Here is a 26,007-nt window from a genome sequence, read left to right on the forward strand (position 1 = left end):
CTTTCTCACTTCACCGTGAGGGTGAAGTGCCCTGCGGTCTTCCTCAGCTCCATATTTCTCAGATTTCCCTCTGTCATAGACCAAGAATGCTCCCTAATCCAAGGACACATTCCCATGCTTCCCATAATCCTGCTCCTCCACGCAGTTTTCACAAGAAAAACCTGACATCAGCTGGACCTTGGAGGGATCCCCGCTCCTGGCTCATCCTTGGATGTGTCATCAGGTTGAGATATTAAGTTCCCCTTGTCCCCGTAAGACAGAGCTCCAGGCAGGCTGCCATCTCATCCCCTGTCACTGCATCTGTCAGCTAGGTGAATGGCTTGACTGACATACTTGAAGGTGCCAGCTAAGGGATTCTGCTGTTGGATTTACTCTTTATTTGATAACCTGTCACATTTTTTAAATAACACGAAAAAGTATTGGCTTCTTGACACATATTTCACCCAGGCACTGCATTCACTGTCAGTGAGAAGTGGGTTGAGAGAAACAGGGGTGCTCATTAGTCATTTTGTGGATGTAGTTACTCAAGTAAAAGCAGAAAATATTGTCCAAAACATCAGTGTAATGGATGGTTACATGGTTATTGTATTTGCCATGGGAGTAATTAAATTCAGGGCCAACAGTAATAAATATCCCTTAAATCTTGACTTGAAGGGAGAGCTAGCATTTGTCTATCAGCAAAGACTTTCAGGGGTCACGACCCCTATCAGTGCTCTTGCCTGTTCACTAGTATGCTGGAGAAACAGAGAGACAGGTGCGAGCTCATGATGTCAGAGGGCTTTTTCTGTGTCTCTCCCAACCTCCCATGATTCCCATGATCACCATTATACCAGCTGCAGCGCAGGAAGCTGGTGTGTGACACCAGCGCAGCGGCACAATAATCCACCAGTCATCCTTGTCTAAAATTAGATTAAAATGCCTTAATCCAATCTAAACTCCAATGGAAATGAGATTTCTATTTTTCATAAAAAAAAAAAAAAAAACAGTTTTAAAATCTTTATTTATCCAGAATATAGAATCACTGAACATGCATGCTCTTTGTCAGCACTTCCTTGCTACACACTCACATATTCATACTGAACCCCTGGCCAAATCCAGACACACTGTTTGATGCAGTTCCCAGTGTTTTGGTGCAACTTTTCTTACTGGTGAGACTGGGTAAGGAGGTGAAGGCAACAGCAAATGGCGATCCTGTTGTTTACCCCAGGGACAAGGAAGAGGGGCTGGCCATGTAACAGCCTGTTACTCCATACAGATCTCTAACAGATGTGGACAATTTCATTCTTACATCCTTTACTTAAAGTCATTGTTGTCTATTGGTTGCATAGCAGAGACGAGTGTGTGACTCATCCACTGGTTCACATACTGTGGGAATGATACCACTGTAAATCTAATAACATCTAATGTTATTTATAATACGTAACATTTGAGAAAAGATGAGGGTATCTATCTATCTATCTATCTATCTATCTATCTATCTATCTATCTATCTATCTATCTAAGTTTACATGGGTATCTTGGCATATTATATTTCACACATACTGAGGAAAAACTCACAATTTTGCATGGAGTTTTTCATTAATATAGAAATCCTAGTTAGACCTGACATGCTAATTTATCTACATATAAGAATGAGGTTCCTCTGAGCTCTTATTGGAGCTGTAAATTTCTATCTGTGTTGCAAGTTAGTATGGAGCTCATCCCTTTAAATCTGCCTGGCGACAACTCACCAGTGCATCAATCCCATCTTAGACACACACATAATACACACACACACACACACACACACACACACACACACACACACACACACACACACACACACATACAAACACACCAACACACATACACACACCAAAATATTGAAGTCTGATGATAACTGATAGGACATAGCATTTTCATGTTTAATAGTTTGAGATTATTTATTCCTATATTTTTGCTCAAATTCAAAGACAGACACTCTTAACTCACTGCACAAGTGCACAAAGTAGTGACACAACAGGAGAGATGAAACAATGTAATGTGTGAGAGATGAAAGTGCATATGTTGCACATGAAGACACAAATACATTCAGGTATTACAAGAAACAGAGCAACTGTGTGAGCGATGCAGAGACGTATGGATAATTGCACACATAGCACAAAATGACAGTAGCATTGGTGTATCAATAAGTTACTGATGTAAGTTAGCAGTCCTGTACTGGACATACTGTAAGAATGTTAACTAAAACGAAAATCCTAGTACCATACTTTTGAATTAAGTAGGCAAGGTGTTCATTTTCCTTTTTTAAGGCAAAATGTATTTTTATTGTATCAAGATGTGTAATTGGTGGCACAGCTATATGTTTAAACGTTTTGACTTCTTTAGTTACTGTTTACACAACCACTAATGCACAGCCATTGAAGAGGGTAAAAATCCAAAAAGTATAGCTGATATAATCTTGATATAATGAAATATATTAAGGTATAGTAATATGCTCATGCTATTAACACATATATTTTATAATGTAGTGGTAACTGGACAGTTGTTGCTATAGTGTAGATGTTGGATTCATTTTATCCTCCTCACTTTCTCTTGGCTTCGATGGCCTTCATCAGTGGGACCCACCTAGACACACTGTGACCAGCGGATCTACTTTGACTCAACCTCGACCACATGCCTCCTCTGACGTGCACAGGGCCGTCGTACTCGTCCGCCTCCGAGGTGATCTCCATCTTCTGGATGATGAGCTTCAGGAGGTTGTGCTGCTTCTCCAGAATGCTTGACATCTCCTTCAGCCTGCAGAGGAGAACATTAGTTTTTGAATACCATATGGCTCAGAGACAGACTTGTTCACATCTTGAGTAGATTTTTAAATAGTGTGGTACTGCCCAGTGGTGCCACGTGCTTATTGAGTAATGGGATATAGTGGCTAACAATTCAACTCATCAAACTAGTAGCACAGTTGGGAAACATCTTTACTGACATTAATTACAGCCATTTGAATGACAGGAACACATTCTGGTGTCAAAAGGCAGGCCCTTGTGTGTGTGTATCCACTAGAGGCTGCTCATGCATCAAAAACATAATTAAATAGCCTTAGTTCTTTCCCACTTTGGCTCTCTATAGTGTTTAGTGTGCACTATGCGTGAGGTGATAGACCACTTTTAGCTTGTTGCATACGTTAAAGTAGTAGCCTGTATTTGGCATAATAGTCTCCCATCAGTTCTGGTGCATCATGTCACTGGCAATACGGGATACATTTATGATTCAGAGGAACATAAAAATGTCTCCTCAAAGTACTCTTAGGGAACAACTGGGAAAACTGTACATTTGAAGGGGCCCAGTGTCAAATCTCACCATGTGATTAATAATTTGTGTAGCCTTGCACGCTTTACCTGTATTTCTGCTTCTGGAGCTCATTGTCTATTGGAGTGCAGTTGTGTGAGTTGGTCTGCGGACGGGTCCGGAATTCATTTGTCTCCACCTCACCCCAGAACATTAACAGCTTTAAATAGGTCTGTTGTCAAAAGTGGTCAGGATTAGAAATGAAATTGAGTTGAGTCTGAATCTGAATGGAATAGGTGACTTATGAAAGATAAATGCTGAAGTGGAATAAGTTACAAAGACACTGCAATATATGTGTTTTTCAGCATCACCACTGTTTCCAATTGCAAGCGTAGAGCATACCTTGGAGCACTTGCGGTTGGGGTAGACGGTGACGAAGGGTTTATCGACTCGTTTCATATACCAATAAGGCAACTTATCTTCCAGAGCAGTGTGGAGGTCAATCTGGGGTCAACAAGTCACATTTTCAGTCAGAGGTGAGATCTTGGAGAAGAATCTCCTATAAACAAGTTCTGCTGGATCCATAGTTGTACACTCTGCATCTAAACACGGATCAATAGTTATATTCTACATCAGTCACATTAATTGATTCTCACAGAAAAAATGCCTCAATTGTATAGGCTGAATTTATGCAAAGATTGGATTATTGAGATAAAGCCATAATTGTAGCCTGATATTCAGACTGAATGGCCATTTCGTTACCACTCCATTATTCAGCCTGACAGCCTCCTAGTTAAGCGTTTTCTCTGTTTGTGTGTATGTGTGTGTGTGCGTGTGTGTGTGTCACTAGTGAGTGACGTAGTGACTGACATATAGTTTTTGCAAAGACAATATGTTGGTTACAGTAAGAGGGTGATTTCAACAAATCTATTCTGCCCAAACCCAATGAAAAACCGTTGCACTAATGGTTCAAACTTTAGTCCCGCCCACAAAGGCGCTGATTGGCTCGATTGTTTCTCCAAGCGAGAACAAGCCGTTGACTAGAGCAACACCAGACTCTCTGAATCACTCGACAAACAAGTGGGCGGGACGCGATTCTGGAACCAGGCTTCCATAATTGGGTTTTGTAATTTTTTTGTGCAGGTGTCTGTATTTGTCACCTCCTGCTTAATATTGTTATTTCTTTTGTGAAATCAGCATTGCATCTCACGTGTCCATGTTCCACGTCTAAATTAAAAAAGGTCTCCAGACCAAAACAGCAAAAGATACAGTGTAGATACACTCATCTACATTGCTCGCTTCTCAGATACTTCATACTTGTTTGGCTGTTTGTTTGCCCATCATGGGTGGGCAGAGTACTGGGTAAGCAGGGCAAGAGCTGCGATATCTTCTATATTTTGCATCGTACATTGTCTAATCAATGTTCTTTTTCAATCATAGTTATATCATTTATCACTAGCTGGTTCCATACACACCTGCATGGCTATTCTCTTCAGGGCAGCATCTCTCTGTACCTCAGCAATGTCTCCGACCGCTAAACCAATCTACAACACAACCAAAGTGAGACAAATAAGAACCATCTATGTTAACTATGTTAAGCAATTAACATCAACTAGTAGCATTGACCTCCTGTTTCTGTGAAAAGTGGAGGTGCCTTTAGGGAGTCAATAGCTGGAGGCAATGCACCGTAATACATTTTTTCCCCAATACTTCATCAAAGGGAAACAAAGCAAAATGTCATATGGATTTTATATGCTTACCATTAGGTTCATCAGCAGTATTGGCATGAGCAGAACAAAGTTCACAAAAATGAGGTATGTCAGCGAAGAAAAGGGAAGCTCATCGTTAAGATAGACCTGCAGGAAGTTGTTTTGGTAGTTCAGCTCCCCGACCATCATCACAAAAGTTTGCACCACTGAGAGCGGCACAGTCTCAAACTCTTTCTGAGGAAAAAACAAAAGCACTCCATGACAATGCAGTTTTAACTGTTATTATTAAATACTGTAGCTTATCAAAATAAAGGCATGAAACAATCCTGTTGTATTAATTATAATACAACATGCACTGAGTATACTGCTAGCATAATATTGAGTTGCAACCCTTTTGTAAAATCCATTTCTCAGGTGTCTCAAAGCTTAAAAATTATTCTTTAACACGTCTCCTCTTTAATCTGCATTTTTCAATCTCAATGATTTAAGTGGATTTAATAGAAGCAATCAATAAGTGATTGTGGGTTTCACCAGGATTCACGTGGTCAGTCGAGAGAAGAGCAGGCTTTTGTACACTGCACAGTGTGCAATGCACTAAATAGCATTCATACAAGACATGACACACACACAGTACATGGCAAACTGCTTTCTCATTTTGGGCTTGCTTGTAATAGGGACAAAAAATATTTCTTGGTTAAAATGTCTGGTTTCTTCTCCTACCTGGTTGAGCATCAGTGCATAGAAAGCCAAACCGAAAGCCAACATCAGGAACAGGAACAGCATTACAATACGGACCAATGTCCTCATGATCTCCCCAAACATCACAACGTAGATACCAAAGTGCTCAAACCTGGGGAAATGGGAGATAATTCCAATTAGTAGCCTATCAACCCTGACAAAGACATCCTGTGCTGAAATGCTGGTTTGTTCAGTTGAGTATTTACGACGGGACGTACCTCTGGAGATAAAGGAGAAAGCCAATCCATGATTGGAAAATTGCCATTGCCCCTGCTTGCCAATGTAAAGTACCCTCTAGCTTGAGGAAGAGTGGAATGACGAACAAAAGAGAGAACACGGCTGCGGCCCAGTCACACGGGTTGGAAAAATCCCTGAAGTAATTCCAGCGCTTCCAAATGACAAAGAAAGAATTTTCAGTAAAAATATACAATATATAACTTCATAGCCATTTGATACCATCAACTAAGGCTACTTTCATGCAGCAGGCCTGACTGCCTCGTGTAGTACTCAAAAATTCCTCATCACACTGTAAACACTGTTATTTTTAATAGCTTAATAAATCTGCTTATCAAACCTGATATTCATGCAAGTATGGGGTGCGTTGGTTTGGTTTGGTTTGGTTTGGTTTGGTTTGGTTTGGTTTGGTTTGATGTAGCAGTGAGGAAATCTATTCTTACAGCTAGAATCAAAATGACCAAGGGAAAGTCCCTGTCTGGAGGTGACATTCAGTACCAGGACTCCTGCAGATCTTAATCAGAGGGCACTGATCCATCACGCCTGATGGCCAATTTGACCTCCAGCACAGACCTGGTGCTGAAGCATAACAGCAGATTTATGGGCACCTGCTTTATGTGAAATAATGACACTTGCATGACAGCGCAGTACCTGTTGCGATAGCTGCACCAGCTCCTTCCCTATGGCGTAGATGTTCATGACCAGCACCATCACCATGCAGAAGGACAAGAACAGACTTTGCTGTGGAATGAAGAACAGTATTCAGATTTATTGTATCTGCGAGGGGTGCGAATTACAGAAGACAAGCCATAGAGAGAGCATTATAAAACCTTTAACTTTGGTGAGCCTTCATTAAACGGAATCTGCTGCGCCTTGAACAGCTTCTTGGTGTGATGTTTTATGCAAATCTATTGTGGCATAATGTTGATGAAATATGTAAGCACGGCAAAATGTTTCCTCCTCTAAGAGACACTGAATTAGATGATGGGCATTCTAACCTTGCTGCCAGTGAATGTGACATATGGCTCACAGTTCATTATGAAAGTGAGTAAATTACGCAATAGGACAAGGACAATGTTATTACCTGGCCAATGCATATATAATGATGATTGAAGTCATTAAAAGTAATAGGAGAGAAAATAGTCTTGTCAATAGGAACTACATCTGGCTCACAAGGCCACATGAATTACAGGATATTTCCACTACATGGGGACAGCGAGTGAAGGATGTATGTGAAAGCATATTGTTACAGTGATCAAGAGGAGTGACATTGCATATTATTCTATGTAGCCATCAGAATATCAACTTCACTTCTGGTTTCTGCTGTATCTTAAAGGTATGGCCCTGAAACACCTGGGTGGAAGGTGTTAGCTTATGTGTCTTTTATTGCAGTTTAAATTAAACATCTAAGGATACATTCAGTGTTCCTTACGGAGAGTACAGTCTCATGTTTCTATTCATTGAAGCTGTGTTGTATAGGCAATCAAACTATTTTGATCGTACACAAAAATTCACTAGAGCCCCAACTTCATTACTCATTAGCACCATCGCCGCTTGTACCTCTATAAACGATATGGGCACCATGGTGATATTGTTGCTGCCTGGGACAGTGGTGCTCATAGTGGGCTTCAGAGTCACTATAAGGTGAGTTAGGGGCAGCATCCCTAACAGGTATATAAACATGTTGAGCACATGAGCCGTGCTCCCATACGCCAGCCTGTGGATTACAAGAGTGGAGGAGACAATACCAGTTACAGAGTCAGGAGAACGGCATTCACAGTAAATAATAAAGGATTGGTATTCTGTGTGCAGTAGATTAAATCTCCCTTCTCCCACCCTGATCTGTAGTCACAACATGCCAGAATGAGAAACACCACTCTCAGGGGTTAAAATCACATCGAATACAAACCACTTCATTTCCAGGTACTTCTTGCAGACGGGGTGGTTGAGGAGCTCGATGCGGTTGTATTGCACCATCGCCTGCGGAAACAGAAACAGAAAAATAGCCCGCTACATAATGGTACATTTTCTACAAGCAGGAAAGGACACTAAGTCAACTAAAGCCTGAAGATTTAAAAGTCAGTGTATCTTATTGATCTCCAGAGGGAACAATGTGTGCTAGCATAAGCAGGCAGAGGCTGGCATTCAGCAACATGGCATAGAGAACTGTTTCCATTCAAACATTTGGTGGAAGATGAGATTGCTTGTGTGTTCATATTATGTTGAATATTACAATGCTATTGTGTAATAACAGAAGAGGGTTTGCTAGTTGGATGACTTGACTACTTATCAACCATGGGACAGTAGTTTCTTGTGCTTTCTGCTGCAAATTAGGTTTGAGTAGAAAGGATGCTTACATTCAGTGCAGCTAGTGGCTGAATCTTCAGGGCCTTGTCAGTTTCTGTATAGTTCTGCGATGCAATGGGAGCCTGGAGCCATCTGAAATTGTATTCGATCTACACCACATACAGAAATACATTTTACCTGGCAGTTGCTATAGAATTGATATAAATAAAATCTGACATTGAATATCATCAGTGTGTTATTTTGATTGGGCAGCTTGTAGGTGAAATACATTGTACTCTGGACTGTTGAGATCATCATCTGATTCCCTCACACAGCAGTCCAATAGGTGCTATTGAGAGAAGGAGCAAAACACAGAGTTAACACTATGGGCCTCAGGGCTTGGTTCTCTGTTCACACTGTATCTTCTGAAAAAGCAATGCTAAAGTGAAGTATTGAATGTGGTGTTGTATACCATTACTGTGCCTTGGACAAGCAAACTACAGCAAAGATTATGACGATAACCATGCACACAGATGGATTGTTATAAGCATGCTTTATTTGTTTCTTTGTTGTTAGGGCCGAACCTTGTAGGTCTCAGGCAAAACCTCAATCATGCCTAGTATCGGACATCGCTTGACAGAGCCAGACTTGAACAGTTTCAAAGCTTCACCACGTCTGGAATAATAAAAACACAAATTACAGGTTTCATGCTGGACGAATGCATACACAAGCTGAGTTGATCTATTACTGGAACGCAACAATCACATAGCAAGTTTTTTGGGCTTTTACTGCAAGGAATTTATTCTGTCTGATAGCATTGTTCTCTATACACATTGGCATTACCAACATACCTGTCACTGTCAACTACAGCATTGACCACGTCCTTCCTCCCATTCTGCAGTGCTTCATGAAGGAAGGATGTTTCGTTCTTGTTTAGGACGATCTCCGCCCCCCTAGTCAGCATGAGCCGGACCGCGGCCACGTGTCCCTCTCTCGCTGCGATGTGGAGTGCTGTGTTCTGGTAGGACAACGTCGATGTCTATATTATTCAGTGGTATTAGTACTGATTAGATTACTGTTGTCTGCAAATAACTCATATGTAAATCTTAGGTCTACTTAAGAACTTCAAAAATAAGTCTGGTCTCAAATGTGTCATTACAGGTAAGTGCATCAATCAATAATATGCTTTTTGAAATGAAAGTAATTCCCGCACCCCATCCTCGTCTGTTTTATCCATTAACTTGACATTGGCTGACAGGACAATGTTCATAGTTTGCGTGTATCCCTCAGATGCAGCATGGTGCAGACAGGTCCAGCCCTTGTAATCACTGTGGACAAGAGATGAACATTCCGGAATCTGTCACATGTATAGTAAAAGTCTAAACCAATGGAATATGAGTCAGGGAGAAAAAGGCAGTTTTATTTGATGGGAGAGGTGCGGAGGGGTGGGATTGTTCAAAAATCTGATGGTTTTATTGGTTAGAAATGTATATTTACGCCTACTAGTGCAGCATGAGGTCACCATGTAAGATACTCTGTTTTCCAGGAAGTAAAAGTAATGGGAGTTCATTTTAAAATACTGTATGTGTGCGTGTGGCATTTGCTGGTGTGTGATTGTGCATGTTTTCTGTACGTCCGCGTGTGTTTGTGTTTACCTGTGAAAGAGAGCCCCCTTGCGCAGCAGCAGCTCCACCACCTTGGTGTGCCCCCCTCTTGAGGCCAGATGGAGCGGCGTCAGGCCCTGCTCATCCCCTTCATTTACCAGACGGGAGTCTTTGATGGTCTCCAATAATCGGTGACAGGTATTGATCCGCCCGTACCTGAAAGGAAACGGGGATGAGGATAAAGTGTCTTCAAGGAATAAGAAGAGAAGAAGTAGGAGGTGGCGTAGCACTTTTTTTTTTTTTCTTCTTTTCGTTATGCTCTACTGATCCGTGAAAGGGAAATTCTTCTCTTCTTTTCCCTTGCCGCACTCCATAGGGAGGTCAGAGGTCAGGGTGAGCTACAGCACCGTCCCTGTACTTAGTAGGGATTCAGTGTCTTGCTCAAGGGCACTTCAGCAGGGCAGATGCTTGCTGTCGCAGGAATTGAACCTGGGCCGTCTGGTAGAAGGATGGTCTCCCTACTCACTATGCCAACCCGCTGCCTAAAGGTAAAAAGTGTTGGGGAGCGTTAATGACTCATGCCACCCCAAGCTGGAAGGAGGAAAAAACTGCACTGACTTATTGGCTTTCCTTATGATCCTATGATTTGTCTTTGTCTCCAAGAAGGCCAGCAGCACTTCTTGCCAGCGTCTCTTAGGTGGGGGAAGGGAATGAGGGGGGTGAACGGAGTAAAAAGTGTGATATCACAGCATGGCCTTCATTTGCCTTCTATCTCTAATGAAATGGGTGTACATCATAAAACAATGACAATAATGTTGAATGAGCACTCATTTCACACTATCAGTAACATTCCTTTGCATGTGCCTTGCTAATTGGATTCTATTCTCGTGACAAGTCCATTGTGGTATAGTTGATTAATTGATAAGATAATGGTCAGAGTATGAGGAATTCATTGTCAAAAAGCTTTTGAGTCCAGAAATTGTTCACTTAATTGAAACAATTGCACAGAGATTAATTCAGTTGCATGGTTCGTTTTTCATCTGACCACTGCTTTTCGATCACAGAAATACAATTCTTGGCTATCGCAAGATGGTAACTCAAAGGCTTTTGGGAAGCCATTTCTGATTAATGTTTTATGCTCCAGTGGTGTCATCGATCAATACACAGTGCTTGTTACAAAGTAGCTAGAGGAACGGTGTCAGGGTTGTGATCTTAAGCCACCACTGGAACAGGTAATTTTTTATTACAGGGTCGGCATATAGCTGCTTCTCCTTGAGTGCTCCTCCAGTTGTTTGAGAGGTAAAAAGACAATATATGTGTAATATATTAGCAGACCAACCCCTGCTTTAATTCCATTATTATAGATAACTGAAAACAAAGATACATTATGTGACATTATTCTGTCTTTTTCTTTCTCCAAAACCAATTAGTAAATGCTGAAACAGTTTACAATGGTAAACTTGAAGGGTGGAGGGTGACGGCTCCAGAGATTTATCAGTATTACAGTGGTATACATGGCACTTGATAGCCAGCAAATTATTGCTAAGCTTGTGAATTTTAATTGTGTGCCGTTTTAATATGGTAGGCTACAGTATATATAACAGACAGTATATGAAAGGAACAGAGTATCTACACAGCAAACTGGCCTCAATTAATTTGTGACCCACTTGGCACTTTTCTGATCAAAGTTGCAAACTTTAAGCAAGTGCAGAGAGTGAAAATCAGGCCAAATGGGTATGGTTTAGTTTAATGGTATGGAAAAGTCATGCCCAGAGGGACCAATCCAACTCACTGGGCAGCAAAGTGCAGCGCAGACTTCTTGTCCTTGGACTTGCGGGCCAGGCAGACCTGTCCTGTGAGGCCCAGCATGTTCTTTACTGAGTCATGGATACCCAGTCTGCAAGCGTAGTGCAGCGGGGTGCAGCCCTCATTATCCTCACTGCTCAGCAACGCCTTCACGCTGTTATGCTAAAGCAAGACACATTATAAACATGTTCATGTATGTATACATAATCACGTACAGTATGTGTACTCAACAAAGCACACATGCATAAAACATAAATGTGCATACGATGGTAGCCATAAAAAATTCCCCCATCCTGTATTTATCCTACAGTTATCCCCCAATCATACTACAACAGCCCCTGCAGCATATTCTTTCTCAAATGTTGTAGGTATAGAGCTGATTTGGCATATTGCAGAACAAATCTCTTTAAAACTACAACTCGCCACCTTCTGATGACTGAAAATGGGACAAAAATCTGGATTTTCAAAACAATTCCACTCAGTCGTGACGCACTAGTGCAGCAGTCTGCACAGAGTAAATTGTGTAACTTCTACAATTGCTTCATTTGTACATGCACACACATACACACACACACACACACACACACACACACACACACACACACACACACACACACACACACACACACACACACACACACACAGATTACATAAGTAATAATGTAATTTGCACACTCAGATACACAGAGATCAATTTCACGCAGTGTCAACTGTAAATTCATCACCCTTCTCTCATGGCTTATTTTGGAAGCTTTTTCATTTCACTTCGGCATCGTTGTAGCTTTTAGCAAATCTTTTAATGTTTTTTAAGAATTATCATTTGGCTCAGTGAGTGGGTAATGAACTTAATCAGCTGGCCGTGAATGCATGCAGCTCGGCTCAAGGCAAATTGTTCAAGGAAGGTAATGAGTGGAGTCAGTAACTCTAATGACATCCTTCACTAAGCAATATACATTTGATAACCTTCACATGGACTCAGGCTACCTGCAGTACTTCTTCTGTGAGATTTTTCAGACCCTTGGGCTGCAGGATGGCGAGGTGAAGGAAGTTACAACCAGATCTGTCTTTCACATTTACATTCGCCCCTAAAAAATATAAAGACATGCACACACACACACACACACACACACACACACACACACACACACCACATGAGTTATGAGGCACCATGCAAATGATATGAGCATTGCTGGTGGTGAAGTACGGTAGCTCACCTTTTGACAGCAGCAGAGCCACAGTTTTCCACGCTCCACAGCTTGTAGCCAGCAGCAAGGGAGTGTTACCCTTACAATCAATGCTGTTGATGTCTGCACCCTAAGGAGAGAATGCACTTAAACCTTAGTCTTGTTAAACTGACCCTTTAGCCCTTCCAATCACAGAAGCAGGGTATACACCGGGTGTAAATACAAACAAGACAAAATGTCCATGTCCACAGTAGAATTCAAGATATCACACTTAAAGGTGCTGTGTAGCATTTTAACATCAATAAATTGCTACCACATTAATTTTGAGACATTAGTAGAATTAGACAAATGAGACCATCGCTGAAAAGATTGGCAGCCTCTACCAGCCTCTACACTGCATTTTACATTATATGCCACCAAGCTGGATTTTGTGGGCAAGCTGCTGGGTGGGCGCTGTTCTTCAGCTAAAGCTTTCAGAGTTTCTTGCAATGGCAGATGGTGGAAGAAGTGAAAGGCTGAAAAATCACTTCTGACATCTTTATCCTCTTCAGTAAAATGAAAGAGAAAACCTTTAACCTAATAAGCAAAGAAGGTGACACCAGAGAGGGGGAGGGGGACAAGAAGCAAAACCCTCTTTGCAACAGGAAGCAACGGTGATTATGGGAAATGTGTCTTAATTTTGAGAAACACTAACACTAATAATACTATTGGCATGAGACAGAGGCTACCCATCGTCTCATTTGTTTGTGGTAAATATACCAAGGTATCGCAATCGATTTGTTAAAGATACATTGATGTTTAAACATGCAATGCACATTTAACACTTACTAGGCTAAGAGGTGCTTAGTGGTGGCATTGAAACCACAGTCGGCTAAGTGGCGGAAAAGAGCCAGTCACTAGATGAAATCCAAGCATGAGAATTGAATGAGTAGTGGAGATAGACCCAGGATTTTTACACGTTGGTCAGCACATGGGATTTGTAAAACCTCAGCAGAGCAATGCAGAGGTTGAGCCTCACCTGGAACACCATACTTTATTATATACTGTAAGCTTTTAATACACTGTAAAATGTGTTTTACAGTGTTGCAGTACTAGAAAAAAAACTGCTGTTTTCCTCTCTCTGATACCACTCCCTAAGCGCTAGAGCAAGACGACACTTTTCTATAGGCACAGAATCATCACAACACAACATCACATGTGGCGGGACATTAGCAAGACGACACCACAACACCCACAACACCCACAGGACCGTAGCAGGACACACATACTGTAGCACACACACATTTAGTAGCACGCCAGATACTTGGTGGTACAAGACTGAACATCAGAGTTTTTGCGCAAGCCACAGATACAGTGTAATGTGTGTGTGCGTGTGTGTGTGTGTGTCTTATTTACCAAAGAAATTAGGTACTCTGCCAGCTCTGTGTGGTCAAATATAGTGGCCCTGGAAAAGTAAACACACAATCGTTGTAAACCAGCTCGTCCATCTGTAGCCTACAACAGCAACACAGGATTTTGTGACTCAATGTCTTACTAATTCTGTCAGACGGAGAACTAGGATGATTCTCTCTAATTCTGTGTCGTCAGAGCATGATATAACAAACAGATTTTCCTCCTTGGTTACATCTTGGTTACATCTCCAGGATACGCACTGTAATGACTCACTTTAATGACGCACTTTAAACAACCAGTTCCTGGTACTGTGGTGACATTTTGCTCTGAGAGAGAGACTTAAGGGGTGGAAAGGATGATTTCCACAAATGAAGGGTCTTCATGCAGCTGATAATCCAGAAACCTCCTAACAACAGATGACCCAATGTCTGGGGAAAGGAGGGAACATACGTAGCTTTTGTGTGTCAGAAGTCATGTTAGACTAGGTCATACCAGCTACTTGTCACCGGCTGGTCAACATGGTGCGAATACGCCTTTTGGCTGCTTATTTCCTAATGATTTATTGTGGTTTTTTTTACTGTTTCTATGATGACAAATGGTACAGTTTCCACCAAGGAAAATCTAACTGCAATGAGTTAATTATAATGTAACATAAATAATGTGTAATAATGGCAATAGCAATTTAAATTGCCATGATCAAATATTTCTAGGAGGCATGGCACATTAATGATAACAGAGGATGTGTGAGAGGCAAAAATAATATTTTAGGGTAAGGATTCATTTTATTTCCAGTTGCTCCCTTAAACAGGGGGTAAACAGGGTTACGTTTGCTTACAAAGATCTACCCCCCCCCCAACCCCCCCCCTCCCCCCACCTTTCCTTGTGTCAGCACTAATTTCTGCTGCTGTCTGTGCCAACACAAATAGCTTTTAGATACAGTTAATGTGGAAAGCATATCTTTATTACATATTCATATCTTTATTATCGTTTCACATTAAAACTCAGCAATCTACTAGCCATGCCGGAGGGTTTTATTTCTGTCCTTCCCATTTATCATGGTGTTATGATGTTGATATTATGCAGGTGATTTGACTTCCATCTTTGCACAGTATGAGCTACAGTGGAGATAGTAACCAGAGATACATCCCAATGCCCCAAAGTAAACCAAAAGTGTAAAGTCTGAAGCAGCTGTAAATAATTACAGTGAGACACTATCTATCAATGTATCGGTGCTATCAATTAAAACGGTGTAACTGTAACCATGCAAAGCATTTCTGAACACTTACATCCATTTGCAACAATTACACAAATTTCTAGTAGGGATCTTTGTAAAGAAAATAAGTTGTGCATAAGAGAGAGACGGATATGTATGAATTAATCAATTAATTACTGAAAAAATGAACGAATAGAAGTAACTTATGGACAGGATTGTTGTATGTATGAATGAACGAAGGGATAAATGAATGGATTACAGTAGCAGGATGGAGGGATAGGGGGAGCCCACCTGTGCAGAGGGGTCTGACACGCCCCATCTGTTAGGTTGATGATGTCCTCCACTTGGCCGTAGGAGGAGAGCATCAGTTTGACTGCCTCACTCGCACCCTGGGTGCAGGCGAAATGGAGCGCTGTGGACCGGTCAACCTGGACAGCAATAATGAGTGCACTGATATACATGATGACATCCGAATTGCATCTCATCTTTATCTTATCTTCTTATACTATGAAAATCCACAAACTCTACAAACGTCATTGGGTCTGCATCCGTAAACACACACTGTGACACGGGGGGTTGGACAGAGACAACTGGCACAAAAACACACACAGGAGTTCGTCAGTTATAGTTACACACACAGGCTCCCACACGGGTACGCACACACACATTCACACATACATGCTGTACACTTCCCCCGTGTAACATTAGCAAACTATCTCCCAGGCCTGCTGGCTGAACAGGAGGGGGGGGGGCTGTAACACAAGCCTTTAATGAGATAACCAGGACTGGCAGGAGTAGGCCAGCGATTGCTCCACTCAGCTCCACAGTGTAAGTGGAGGTAATTTGTATCAATTTAGCCATCTGAAGCTATTACTGTACTCACTACTCCTGCTGTAGCTCTGGCCACTAGCCCAGGGCTAGACATAACGATCGCTCCCAGATGGGCGTGATAAGAGTGACATGCTCTAACAGCACAAAGAGTGAGATCCTTTGCCAGGGAAATGCTTTACAGGTGTTAGTCACATGAGATTGAAAAATAATGTAAATTTGACAAAGCATTTGATGTCCTTTGAATGCAGCCAGCGGTAGCCTAAATGTTGAAGTGGGGTTGTGACAAGAGGGTTGCCGGTTTGAATCCCCACACCAGTGGAGAAAGTGAAAGAGTACAGCTCTTCCCTCACTCATCAACTACTGTGAAAGTGATTCAATCCAATTCTGAACTTTAGAAAAAGTGAGATTTTGTACACGTAGAATACCAACATAGATATCTTATGTTACATTTTTTGTTTTATGAAGCCAATACCTGTTGCTGGTCAATTTTGGCTCCAGCAGCAATGCATAGGCGGATGGTCTCGATGTTCCCCCCACGCACAGCCAGATGGAGCGGACTGCTCTTGGACTTGTCTAAATAGTTGATGTGGCCTTCAGCTGTGTGGCCCACCTCCTCCCCTGCCAGCAGAGAACATAATAAATTGTTTCTTTATTGTGAATAACTTTTATTGAATTCATATGAAGGCTCATGGTGCTTTCTTGATTAATTCATGCTTCTTGATGTAAGCAAGCTCCTTTGTTTTGATTGCTGACATTTTAGAGATCAGGATTTTTTTGAGGGAATTTCAAGACCCTCCATTACATAACTTACCTCACTTGACTATATTTGTTTATTGAGTTTGTATTTATTGGAAGGAGGTAATGAGTAAAGTGTAATCTTGCCTGTTCATGGTGGGCTGTCTGTGTACATCCTCAAATAGCTCAGGAATGTGAATGCCCATTAATTCCCTTGCTGAGCAATAACAGAAATATCACAAATATTTTGTGCTTTGACTAAACATTTCTTCAACAACATAGGACGTGCCCAGCAGACCTCCCACCACGGATAAACACAGTGTCAGACTGTGGTGTCTGGTTTGTGTACAAACTAGCACGAGCTTTTTCCTGCAAAATGTCTCCGGGGCTTCAAGAGCCTGCTAGAAGCTACAAATCAGTGTAATGTGCTTTTGGCCTTATGAAACCTTTTTCATTAAAGTCAGCGCTTTCAATTTCTTTTCTGATAGATCATTTCTTTTGTCATACCGGTCTTCAGGATCACTTCCATGGCTTTCTTTGCACCTGCGAAGGCAGCTGCATGGATGGCGAAATGGCCCAGCTTGTTCTGCTGGCAGAGCCGTGCTCCCTGCTTCAGCTTAGACACACATGAGGATGGGTGGAGAGAAAGACAAAGAGAGACAGTTCTTAAGCTGCAGTGGGCTGGCAGTCACTATAAAGCACAGTAGTAATGTAATGTAGTAATGGCGGACCATTAATCGATGGGATAAAATCCTGCAGAACTGATTGAAAATGAAAACCTAATTTTCTCTTCCTTTATGCGGCTACATACTGTAGGCTATGCTGTACAGATGGAAAGTGTATCCTATATAGGCTAGTACAGATAGGCAGTAAAATGAAATGTGTCTGTGTGTTTGTGCTCCTGTACATACCAATATGGTGAGAGCCTCACAGTTATTGACGGAGCAGGCCAGCATCACAGGAGTGTTCCCAAGGTCTCCCTGCAGGTTGGCGTCTGTAGCAGTGTAGGACAGCAGCAGCTGCAGGGGGCAGGTGATAAATACTTTACAGTGAGCTGCATCCAGTCCTTACTGTCCCCATCTCTCCTTTATGTCTGTACCCCTCGACTGGCACTGTGTGTCAGTGGACAGCTGCCAAATGCTATGGGGACAACAGGCCAAGGTCTTTCCAAGTAGAAGGTTGAGTCAGGTTTTTGTCTGAGTAAACAAATCAGTCGGTCGACAAGGGATCAAGGCTTTTGAATGCGGTGGCTGCTCAAGGTGAAAAGTTCATGCGGTGCTGGTCTTATAAACGATTTGACATGATAACATGATTGTCTTTTTTTTTCTTCTTTTGCTTTTTAGCTCTACTGTATATCCAGAACTTATCTAACCTTCTATCCTTCTTTCAAACTAGGAGTCTTGATGAGAAAACTTTTAAAAACTACATTGGGCAGCATGATCGCATAGTGAGATTATTCCAGAGGGGCCCCAGGTGTGGTCCCCAGTATGACCACACCTGTTGAAGTATCCTTGAGTAACACACTGACCCCCTCCCTGCTCCATTGGTGCTGTAACCTAGCTGACCCTGTGCCCTATGACAAGAGGGCGAAAAGAGAATTTCCATCATTTGGCAATGAATGCAGTATATCAAAACAAGCACAGATCCTGTATAGACCCACAACGCGTGTTCAATTCTATGCACTGAAGCACTAATTTCACTAACGTTACTTATATACCACAAGGTAACGTTAAAGGCACCTACCGTTAAAGTTTGTAGGGCAGCGAAGACGAGTTACTGTCTGCAAATCCCCGACTGTGGATTGTTAAGTTTCACTTTTGTTTTCACACCAGGAGACTCTGTGGATTGAGTTCAGTGCTGCTGGTCTACTGTCTGTACATCTCCAAATTACAGACATGACATGATGCGCACATCAGGTGCATTAGAGATCGATTTAGATCCATTTCTACACACTGACCAAATTTTGATTTTGTGCTGATTTTGTGCTATGGGAAACACTGCATCTCACAGTCAAAAAAGCCCTCTAGAGGCCATCTGACGAAGTGCATCATCTCACTAAGCGTTACCTGACTGACTGACTGACCTGAATTTGGCTCGTGATGCCCTCTGCTGCGCCTGGGAAAAATCCTGCCAATAATAGTCTCAGTTGTTGCAGACAAAAATAATGACATAAAATCTGTTGTAATGATGTGATACTTTATTGATCCCTGTAAAGAAATTCCTTTTTTGCTTGCCCCCCGCCAGGGAGGTCAGAGGTCATGGTCAACTACAGCTGATAAAGATTCAGTGTCTTGTTCATGGACACTTCAGCAGGGTGGATGCTTGTTGACATGGAGGTTTGATCCCAGGGCCACCGTGCCGCACATAAAACATGAACCTTTGTAAGATGAAACACACCCAATTGCCACACTGAAATGTTTGAGGTTTGATCAGAGTTTTTTCAGAATGTTCTTTAATTCATTCCGTCCCCTTGTTGCCTAGAATTTAAAGGCAGATTTTACTCACTCTGACTTACAATGATGAACCCTTTGACTGATTGCTAGCTGATCTATCTAGTAGCAACAGCATGAGGCAAAAGTCAGTCTTTGCTTCACATTGGTGGGATTGGTTGAAACCTGGGAGGAAGGTCAGAGGCCACAGAGATGCGGAGACCATCCCAAAAGATGTATTGCTCCAGAAGCGTGTATATTGTTTGAATGGACTGTATTTCTGAAAGGGAAAGTTAATAAAAATTGTGTTTTTGTTGAACTTTCCCAGTTGTCTGTGTTTTGGTGGACGTCCAAACTTACCGAAGTGTCACAGTGGATTTGTTTTTTACTGGTCAAAACACTGCAGGTGCTGGAGCCCTATTGTTTTTGTTAGGATTTTTCTTCTTCTTTTTCTGCCTTTGAGCAATCTGGAGCTCAGAGACTGTAAGTCCCAATGCCACAACTGTGCTGGATAGGTTTCAAAGCTCGCCCACTACTCAGCCAAAAAATAATTTGTGATAAGCTGCTACTTATTTGGCTCTGTGAAACCATATACAAAAGCTATAATTGCCAACCTCGGGATTAGAACCACAGACCGCTGCATAAAAGCCCACTGCTCTACCAAATAAGCTAAAGTATAAGTGTAGCAGACAGAGAAAGTTATAGGTATTGTACCTCTGTACCCTGCAGCTGTACATGCACAGTGTTTTGTTTTTCTGATTTTTGGGACCAACAGTCCCTACTGACCCACTGAGTGACTTATATTAGCTGCTGGTCCATGCTATAGCCTGGAGGTTCATAGTAGTTCCTCACCTCCACCAGGTTGTTGTGTCCATGGCTGACGGCCAGGTGGAGAGGGGACAGGAGGGCCATGTTGAGGATGTTGGGGTCTGCTCCCAGGTCCAGAAGGGCCCTGCAGCTCTCTGTCTGGTTCCTCTCCACCGCCCAGTGTAGCGGGACACTGCCCTGCCCATCACAGCTGTTCACCTCTGGGACCCACACACACACACGCACACACACGAACATAGACATAAAGATGCACAGATGCACCCACAACTCACATAAACATCAGACATGGCGCTCCATACCTTACCATATAAAGATGAAACACACTGCTCCATACAGAACTTCACTACATTGAGAGAATTACGTTAATTTACAATACATGTCTTTTACTTGTTCTGGCATGCATCTTATGATTGATGACGGAGGTGTGCTCACCCTCTGAGGGGATGACAGTGGTGATGAAGTGGATGAGGGTGACGTGGCCCCCTGCTGCCGCATGATGAAGGGGACTGGCTCCAGATTCATCGCTCTCACTCAGGACCTTGGGGCTCTTCTTCACCAGGTTCTCCAGCAGTGCCAGGTCACCCTTCTCAGCCAACTAGATAGGGATGGGGATGGTTGGAGAGAAGAATAGAATAGAATAGAATAGAATAGAATAGAATAGAATAGAATTAAGACTAGAGTTAAGACTAGAAAAACATGAAAAAACTGTAATTCCCTGCTTATAGATTCCCAAACACAAACACAAACAACACATTTTTAGTTATTAATTCTATTTATTCTTGCCATCATACAGTCCTTGTTGATGTCGAGGACAGCCCAATGTAAAAGGTTTTACATTTAGCATGCAGCTCAGATATGCAAAACCTTTTAGTGTTAATAGGCATAAAGACAGTTATCTGTACCCCCGGAAGTACTTGGATGGCCCATGTGTATCTGAGTAGAGATATTTTTTGTTGATAGTTAACAATGAGGTATCACATAACAGCTATTTGTCTGAATCGTAGGACTGCATTTGTCTCTGGTTTATCGTGACCTTGGTATTATAAGGTTCTATCTGACCTTTTTGTCAAAACTGAGTTAGTCGCATGAACCGATTCTATGAGTGCCTGTTGACATATGTGTGGATATGATTTTTGAGTCTGTAATTTCTACAACAAAAGGACCCATCTCCATTTAACTCAATGGATGCTGAAAACTTTGGAGCTCAATATCTCAGAACTATCCTGAAGGCAGATAGAACCTTATAATTCTAAGCTCACGTTACGTAAACATCTATTCACCTATTCACAATGACTTTCAGGTCAAACAGGGGTAGGATTACTGATGTGAAGTTACATAAACCTTCCTCATATCATAAATATTTATAGAAGTTTATAGAAGTTTTTGGATTGTGCCCGCTTTATAATCTTGTGTTGTTTCTTATGCTTTTACTTTTTAAACACATTTACTTGGATGTATTTCCTAACTTTTTTTTCTCTTTTATATGTTTTTTACTTCCTTATTTTTTGACCTTTTTATAATGAACTCAGATTATTATTATTATTATACAGAATATTTTCCATAGAGTTTCTAGTGTTTGCCAAACACTGATGTCAACCTCACCTCAAACACATTTCGCCATGCCAGGGCGGGATCCTCATCTTCTATCACATACGTGTAACAACTGTTCTGCCGGGCGACCTCCCTGCCGAAGTTCATCAGGAGCTGATGTACAGCACTGTCACTCAACGCAGACAAGCACTGAAAACACGTCTAGACATAACCACATGCACACACACAGATACAGCAAAATACTAAAATAGCAGAAAACAAATCCACCATAGTTTCAATTGAGAACATAACCCCTGCTTTGCACGCAAGCAGAGCATCATGGCGTGTTACGTGACGGAGAGGGCAGATAACGCCTTAAGCCATAGGCTGTTCTCGCCATGAGGGGAAACGGGCACAGATGACTTTGCCTTTACCAAGGAGGGCGTTCAAGTCTGCCGAGTGCTTGGAGGGTGAAGCCCTTCTGTTGAGGAAAGCAATTAAGTTCTTCACAGCTGGGGGGGTCAGCTTGTTTGAGTCTCTCCCTGCTGTCCTTGGGAACAGTCTGGGTGAGCGGGATGGAAAAAGACCTTGTAATTGTATTGTATGAGCCCCCGAGTCACATCCAAAGGCCAGCCAGCAAATAACACTTGTGAGCGAATTACTTTAGGGAATTCTCATAGGAAATCACCTCTGACCCTATGCAGTAGCTGCATGAGGAATTCAGATTCTTTGGGTGTATTCCCTACGATACTATGGCTGATAGATGCCACCTCTAAGTTGTGTTTCAAGTCAGAATAACAGTTTTATCCCGTGTGTGGATGGAGGTCATTTCACAGAAATTATATTTGGTTTCTGGATTATTCACACAATCTTGATTTACAGTGCACTTCTGCATGCGAGGATAGCCAGCGGCACACACTCAAGCAATAATGCATACATCAATGAACCTGAACGCAGGTTCTGCAGACGCTCGCTCCCTCAGTGGTTCCTTTATGGTGAGCAGAATGACTCTTTCCAGATGAGGGATCAATAATTAACTATAACCTCGGTGGCTGTGGTCACCGTGGCGATCAATTTAATTCACTTCTCCTCTGGCAGCTCTGCAGATTAGTAATGGATTGGTTTGACTGGTAAATAAAGAGCAGAGCAGAATCATAAAGTAAGAGTGTAGCTCTTACTAGAACAACGTGGTCTTTGCTTCAGGGGGGCTTCGCCAGGATTTAGATCACACCAGGTATATGCTAAATTTAAAAAAAAAATTTAAGGGTGCTATTTCTGCGTGTCACACATCTAAAATTGTTTCCATGCGGTTTCTGTTGAAGGGAGAGCCAGAAAGGCCATTTGATATAGGCTGCCCATACTGTAATTACATACTGTAAAGCACCTTTTCACCTCAGTAAATGTTTTGATTATAATTTAGAAGCATTTGCACAATATTTTAATACTGTTGATGCTTGGATCTGGCTTTCAATCAATACTTGCAGTGGGACTGTGTTTCTGACAGACTTGAACACACTTTGAGATAAACAGCTATGCAAAACAAACGCTTCTATTGTACCAATCATCTGTACTTTCCTGCATGTCCCCTTCGTTGTGCAGTCCAGATACAACCAGATAGAAGCTATTTAAAAGTGGCAGAAAATGTAACTTAATTTTCCACTAATTTAGGTTAATTGTTGATCATGATCTGCGTTATCCTTCCTGTCCTTTCTACGCAGCAGCAGTGAATGAGAGTTATTGGTTTCAGTAATTGAGCCTGCCACTGTTGAGCCTGTTTGCAGAAGCCAAGTGTACCAGCAATGCACCGATGGGCATTGGTCAACACATTTCCCAAACAATAGAAGAACAGGTGGCAGATATAATTGCATTTGACAGTGACTCCACTAAACAAACTGCAAGGAGTTTGCTCTCATAGTCTCATGCTGTACATGTATACAGTATTTCATCATTGTTTGTATACAGAGGTATTATTAATTCTCTTGGGAGAAATGTTTACTAATGTAACATGCCAAACCTAATTACTTTAGTATTATTAAAAAGATTAGTCAAGGTTTAATAATGGATGGGTTCTTAATAAAGAATGGATTCTTTATCATCAACACCCAAATGGAAGAACTGGAATTTAATTAAAAATGGCACACAAGATTACTGGATTATGTTAATATCGCATCTCACATGAGACTGAGCTCAGATTTTTAAATTTAACTTATTCATATGTGAGTTATTAATTGATGAATAAATGATGAAATGAAATGCTGACAGGATTTTTTCTATTAAGGAAGTTTGAAGCTGTACTTTCAATGTGCACAAACCACTTGTTGGCTGTTACACTGTACACAATAGTTGTTTCCAATAATTAAATTGCATCAAATATTCTACATCAGATTGCCATTTGTAGAGGAAAAATCACCTGTAATTTTGAGCTGAAACACATTTTTCACAGAAGAGCTGATGTTCCGCTGGTTACAGAAAAGCTGAGAACATTTTATATAACAATTTATTTTATCCTCATAGTTTTTGATAAATACCCACACAGTCCAAGCAAGCAGAAACTTATATAAATAGAGAGACATCTTGTACTTACTATATTAAGGTGATGCTGATGTTGAGCTGAGCAGTCCGAATGTTCTCCTGACTGGTGCAAAGGGGCTTTAAATAGTGTGGGGAGAGCTATCACCCTCTCTGTCTCCTAATGGAGGCAAGGCGCTGCCCCTTGTGACCAGAGGACTCTCTCATGATGTTATCACGGAGAACAAGGCAAGCCCATATTGTAATGTGATAGGAGATCTGGCTTTTGGCAACACATTAGGCAGATAAAGCATCTGTATGAACATGATACTGATGTCTGATGTCCAGACTTATAATGGGGTTTTGTTAATGCATCTGGATGTTTATCAATCATGTAGACTTTTTGCAAAAACTTCATACAGCTTGAAATTTGATTTTTTCTGTTTTGCACGATGATGTTGAAAAGCTGTCTTTAAGAGCTTTTTGGGTTGTTTTTTTTTTCATTTTGTGCTTATATACAGACTTGACTCCTTTATTCCACTAGAGGCACCAGCGAGTGTGTTCATGTCCAGACAGGCTCTGCCAGCCCCTCCAGTGTGCAGAGCTGTCCACATTAGAAAGCTCATAAAAATCATAAAGACGTCACCTTTCCTAAACACCATTATTAGTTCCACTCAGATGTTCAACAAACCACGGAAACAACTTGACCGCCCAGCTGCACGAGATGTACCATTTATCAAACCAATAGTTCTCTCTGCCGCCTGTGTTTGGGATAAGGCCCTTTCTGCTGCGTTTTCTCATAAAGCGAAATGATTCTCTTGACAAGATAGGCTGACGATGACCTCCCAGACCTCCTTGTTGACGGTGGGGATTAAGGAATATTCCTCAGGGAAAAAGAGGGTGGGAATTAAGAGTGGGCATACTCTTTATCAGGCAGGATTATCAGATCAGGTATATCATTAACTAAGGATTATACTAGCATTACAAAGGCATCAAGGGAATAAGAATCGTCTGAGACTGTAGGCTGGTTATTGTCTAAATCTGAAATTTACATTCTAGCATATACATTCTAAGTCATTAATTAAAGGAATCAAGTTGACACCAGAGGATTACTGCAAATAGATCAGCCATTGTTTACAGCAGACCAGTGTCAAATAGTATTTGCAAGCAACTTTTATTAGTTGGCAGATGTTTGGGGTTTGCCACATAGGACAATACAATGAGTGACAGAAAGTTTAGATAATCACAGAAGTATTTGAAAATTTATTTAGTGTATTTTTTTAGGTGACTGACAACTACCTGACTTACTTGAACTGATTTGCCCTGATACAGTAAGTCCCACCCATCTGGTAGGCAAATTAAAACAAACACTAAACATCATTTGCAAATACTGTTTGATCCAGGTATGATTTATAGTAGCTGCAATATATTTAAGTAGCCAATCAACTCTGCAAACAAGCAAAGATTTTTCCAATTTTATTAAATCCTGTGAGCTCTATTTTGCTGACTAACAACCAAAACTCGATCCATCATTGTAAATGTCATTGGGTTTACTGTGATCCAGAGTCCAGACCCACCTGTGCACCATAAGTCTAATACCTTAAAACTAATATTTGCCAGGTTATTGTTCCCAGCGGTTATCTTTCAAATGTTTGTGTGCAGTATTTATGGAAAAGCCACCCATGCAACAAAAACAGAGCCAGTGTCGGAAAG

The 26,007-nt window shown here is 41.5% G+C and overlaps 1 protein-coding gene across 2 annotated transcripts; it reads right to left on the bottom strand.

The window, feature by feature from the left end:
* Positions 1-1,883: 1,883 nt before the first annotated feature.
* On the bottom strand, positions 1,884-24,374 carry trpa1b (transient receptor potential cation channel, subfamily A, member 1b). Of its 2 annotated transcripts, XM_071923997.2 has the most exons (28): positions 24,371-24,374; positions 21,859-21,996; positions 20,689-20,851; positions 20,281-20,456; positions 17,911-18,018; positions 17,507-17,615; positions 16,737-16,882; positions 15,725-15,861; positions 14,224-14,272; positions 12,859-12,958; positions 12,629-12,729; positions 11,631-11,806; positions 9,890-10,054; positions 9,448-9,562; positions 9,086-9,252; positions 8,819-8,909; positions 8,524-8,583; positions 8,306-8,404; positions 7,858-7,928; positions 7,509-7,665; positions 6,600-6,689; positions 5,933-6,102; positions 5,697-5,826; positions 5,028-5,210; positions 4,743-4,811; positions 3,670-3,771; positions 3,378-3,499; positions 1,884-2,778 (listed from the first exon to the last, which is right to left on the bottom strand). In XM_071923997.2, the coding sequence occupies exons 2-28, from the start codon at positions 21,952-21,954 to the stop codon at positions 2,565-2,567; spliced, it is 3,366 nt and encodes a 1,121-aa protein (XP_071780098.2). In that variant the 5' UTR covers positions 21,955-21,996; positions 24,371-24,374; the 3' UTR covers positions 1,884-2,564. The 2 variants fall into 2 exon arrangements, with proteins under 2 accessions (XP_071780098.2, XP_071780100.2); XM_071923999.2 differs by lacking the exons at positions 14,224-14,272; positions 15,725-15,861.
* Between the last annotated feature and the right edge of the window lie 1,633 nt (positions 24,375-26,007).

This window comes from Centroberyx gerrardi, chromosome 22 (genome assembly GCF_048128805.1).
Source record: "Centroberyx gerrardi isolate f3 chromosome 22, fCenGer3.hap1.cur.20231027, whole genome shotgun sequence".
Lineage (NCBI taxonomy): Eukaryota > Metazoa > Chordata > Actinopteri > Beryciformes > Berycidae > Centroberyx > Centroberyx gerrardi.

What these genes read in the sequence shown, in the direction of transcription:
- trpa1b (XM_071923997.2), bottom strand. Translation starts at nt 21,954, where the DNA reads ATGAACTTCGGCAGGGAGGTCGCCCGGCAGAACAGTTGTTACACGTAT. An exon ending in TCAACAGTCCAGAGTACAAT is followed by an intron (nt 8,405 to 8,523) that starts GTATTTCACCTA and finishes TATGTGGTGTAG; the next exon opens with ATCGAATACAATTTCAGATG. An exon ending in TGGTGCAGCTATCGCAACAG is followed by an intron (nt 6,103 to 6,599) that starts GTACTGCGCTGT and finishes GTCATTTGGAAG; the next exon opens with CGCTGGAATTACTTCAGGGA.